We start from the raw sequence: 3,769 nt of genomic DNA, 5'->3' as shown, positions 1-3,769 counted from the left end.
CACCCACCATCTAACAACGTCCAAATCCCAAATATTTGCGATGACGTGCCCCCGGGGCAAGCAGTCAAGACGCCCGTGTAGCACTGCTCCCATCCCCAGTGATACTACAGTGATATCCAAATAACTCCTCACACAAATGTTATACAAATGTCTGAAGTGTAAACCGAATTGACTTGTTAATTTCCGTTCATCCACGAGCCGCGTAAATAAGCTAGCTTCCCCGGTTATCTGCCAGTTCCCCTCAGCCGTTGTTTCAAGTGTAATAATCTTCTTTCGTGTCGGCAAAGTGTTTGTGATGAACTAAATAACACGAAAAAAAAATTCCACTTGCTGCTTACCACGTCAGAATGAGAATTATGAAAATCTCAAATTGAGACTTTCCAAAATCTTAAAGTAGTGCATCCAAACTCTACGTAAGTCGTTGAGTGTAGCGAGAAAAAAAATTCTAAATGCCCGAAAAAAGAATTATTCATCGCTGATAATTTCTCACATGAATTCTAGCTTTGACGAGAGTAAAAAATTAATTCATCGAATTCTCTCTACAATTATCTTCTTAAACAATAGTTGCTCGTTTCACAGAACCATAAATTATTCATTATTAGGGGCAGAATTTTTATTTATTTTGTTCTGATTTTTTAAATTTTTATTACATTTTAATCTTTTTTCTAATCTCTAAAATTTTATTTTCTCATAAGGCTGTGTTATTTTGCCGATGTTGAATTAATTACTACCAATAACGCTTGCAACCCCCGTATGACCCCCATCATCCTTATTCTGACCCTTATGACCCTTAATCTGCCCTCGTGGACCTTATTCTGATACTCGTGACCCTTAATTATGGAGTCTTAATTTCGAGTGCCAAATTTTTATCACCAAAAGTCGATTTGTATTTTTATAATATAGAGATACTAAACTGCCAATTGAGCACAAACTCAATCAGAATGTTTTTATTCATATCAACTTCCGTTTAGAATTTATTTCATATTTTCATCTTCAAATATTTAGCTAGAAAATCGAAACGAGACAAAGGGAGACAAAAAACCAGAATTTACATTAAAAATACGAAAAACTTGAGACCAAGATGAGATAAATTGACTCGGAGAAATTAAAAAGTCATCTCTCCAAAGTATTGCCTCGGAAAGTCTCTTGCGTCACCACTAAATTCATTCATATGTTACTGAAGAACGATTGAAAGAAATCAATTAATTATTTCGTGCAAATAGAAAAATGTTGTGTTGATTCACGTCTTCACGAACGATTTTCTCAAAATACATCTTCCTTCCGCAACCCGTCGATATATTCATAGTAAAAATTTTCGACGGTATAAAGAGCTGTCTTCTATTTTCCCCCTGCATTCTGCGGTACAGAGTCAGAAGAAAATAAACCCCAAGAACGCGGCAACGAGCCATTAAAATTCGGCACGGTAAATTTTCACGTTGAATAAATTCACCCGAGTTTTTCCCCCTCGAGGGCTTGGAAAAAGGTGCGATTCGTGCAAATACAACGACGAGAGAGAGCCGCCCCTCCACGTATACCTGTGTATGTGTGAGTGGAGAAGTAACTCCGAAGTTGAGGGAGGTATTGTCGGAAGATAAACGGAACCGATTGTTGCACACACCGGTCTCACAGAAGCTAGTGAGAACTTTTTCAACGGGTTATTTTTTTTTCTCCCTCTCTCCCCCGCATTCCTTGTTTTTTCCTCCTCTCATTCTCACTTCTCGTCCGCTTAACAATATACAAGTGGCCGAACTTGAGAGAGTTCCTCTTTTTCAGGGAAATACATTTAGAAAAAAAAACAAGAACTTGTGGGAGATTTTTTTATTCTCTTTTCAGGAAGGAGAGAGCGCGCGGAGACAAATGGCGAGTGACGTAACTGGAACGTGAGTTTTTTAGAATCTTGTTTCGTAAGTGGTATGCGTATAAATTTTAACGGACAATTAAAGATGTTTCTTCAGGGGCTTTCAGGGAAATGATGGAGAGAAACAAAGGTGAAAGTCGAGTCAAACAAGGCTTTTCAAATATGCATTTGTTAACTATTAACGAATGAACATTTGGTGAGACTGAATGAACTCTAGGCTTCAACCAAATCCATTTGTTAGCAATAACTAATAATTGATCGTTTATAAATTATTTCTTTTCGAGTAATTTCTTTTGCAAATGTGATGAGAGAACTGGGGTTCAGGCTGATGGCATAATTTATTATGCGTAATCCTTAATGAATATTATATTCTGGCGGAATTGTGAATGGTAGGTTTGAAGGCGCTGAGCCGATCATAGTGTGTTCATCATCCGCTGGTGAGTCTCACGCGCCGACGACCAATTTCACTTGCATCGACCTCGAGGGTAACTTTCATCCGTCCCACCAATGCGCCAGAACATCCAGTCTGAGGAGGCAGAGTATCGCCTTAAATGCTATTATAAACCACAGACGAGCTTTAATAGGGTAATATATACGTTATTAATTATTACGGGGAGTGGTAGCGAAGTTCGTCTCAGCTCGTGAAAAAATAGTTAACGATCTGACAGAAACTATTGGGCGATTCCGTTGATTTCAACTGATTTTATCATTTTAAATCATTAAATCATTTTGGTGTGACATTTAAAATGATTTCAAGGAGTTTCAATCGCTTCTAATGAGAAAAAAAATTAGCTCTGCCGAAAAACTATGTTCCACATTAGAATTTTTGATTGAGTGAAACGCATTTACTTGAGGGAAATTAACCAAGTTGATGGAAGAAAATTTAATATCTTTCACGAAAATTTAATTTTTGTCGTGAAAAAATTCCACTCTTGTCCCTACGCTTGCATGCATTATCGAAATAAAAAATGAAAGTGTTAACAAATCTGACCATTGTTCCAAATAAAAACCGAAAATCTGACCCTGTGGCCCCCGGTGAATTATTATTTTTTTCAGTTTTCACTTTTTCCACATACTTTTGAGAGTTCTGAATAGCCCGTCGCTTAAATAGTTGGAATCAACGTTCACCCAGCTAAAAAATTCGATTTTGGCGAAAGTCGACTTTCTCCCGAGAAAAACGAAAAATCTGACCCTTTGAAAATTTGAAAAAAAAAACTTTTTCAGTTTACACTTTTTCCACATACTTTTGAGAATTCTGAATAGCCTGTCGCTTAAATAGTCAGAATCAGCGTTCACTCGGCTAAAAAATTCAATTTTGGCGAAAGTCGACTTTCCCCCTGGAAAAATCCAAGATCTGACACTTTGGCCCTCGTGACCCTTGTCACCCTTTGACCGACTATCCCCCTTTGGCTCCGGGTGAAAAATTTTTTCTGAGAGTTCTGAATAGCCCGTCGCTTAAATAGTTGGAATCAACGTTCACCCGGCTAAAAAATTCGATTTTGGCGAAAATCCACTTGCCCCGGAAAACCCGAAAATCTGACCCTTTGGCTGGGGCCAAAAAAAACGGTTTCTCAGTTTTCACTTTTTCCACATACTTTTGACAGTTCTGACTAGCCCGGCGCTTAAATAGTTGGAATCAACGTTCACCCGGCTAAAAAATTCGATTTTGGCAAAAAATCCAAGATCTGACACTTTGACCCTTGTGACCCTTGGACCGACTTTCCCCCCGGAAAAATCCAAGATCCGACACTTTGGCCTCCGGTGAAAAAATTTTTTTTTCATTTTTCACTTTTTCCACATACTTTTGATAGTTTTGAATAGCCCGTCGCTTAAATAGTCGGAATCAACGTTCACCCGGTTAAAAAATTCGATTTTGGCGAAAAGTTCAACATCTGACACTTTGACCCTTGT

General features: G+C 38.1%; 1 protein-coding gene across 1 annotated transcript in view; it reads left to right on the top strand.

Annotated features, from left to right (window-relative positions):
- Nucleotides 1-267: 267 nt before the first annotated feature.
- LOC107041117 (proton channel OtopLc) overlaps nt 268-3,769 on the top strand; it is a 12,564-nt gene continuing 9,062 nt past the window's right edge. Inside the window, exons 1-3 of the mRNA XM_015261516.1 lie at nt 268-413; nt 1,834-1,880; nt 2,252-2,443. Coding sequence (XP_015117002.1) covers nt 1,858-1,880; nt 2,252-2,443 — 215 coding nt within the window. The 5' untranslated portion in view covers nt 268-413; nt 1,834-1,857. The remainder of the gene's footprint in view (nt 414-1,833; nt 1,881-2,251; nt 2,444-3,769) is intronic.

The sequence above is a fragment of the Diachasma alloeum genome, unplaced genomic scaffold (genome assembly GCF_001412515.2).
Source record: "Diachasma alloeum isolate Michigan unplaced genomic scaffold, Dall2.0 Dall_scaffold_00354, whole genome shotgun sequence".
NCBI lineage: Eukaryota > Metazoa > Arthropoda > Insecta > Hymenoptera > Braconidae > Diachasma > Diachasma alloeum.
Note: the sequence above shows the minus strand (reverse complement) of the source record. Positions and strands in the feature narration are given on the sequence as shown.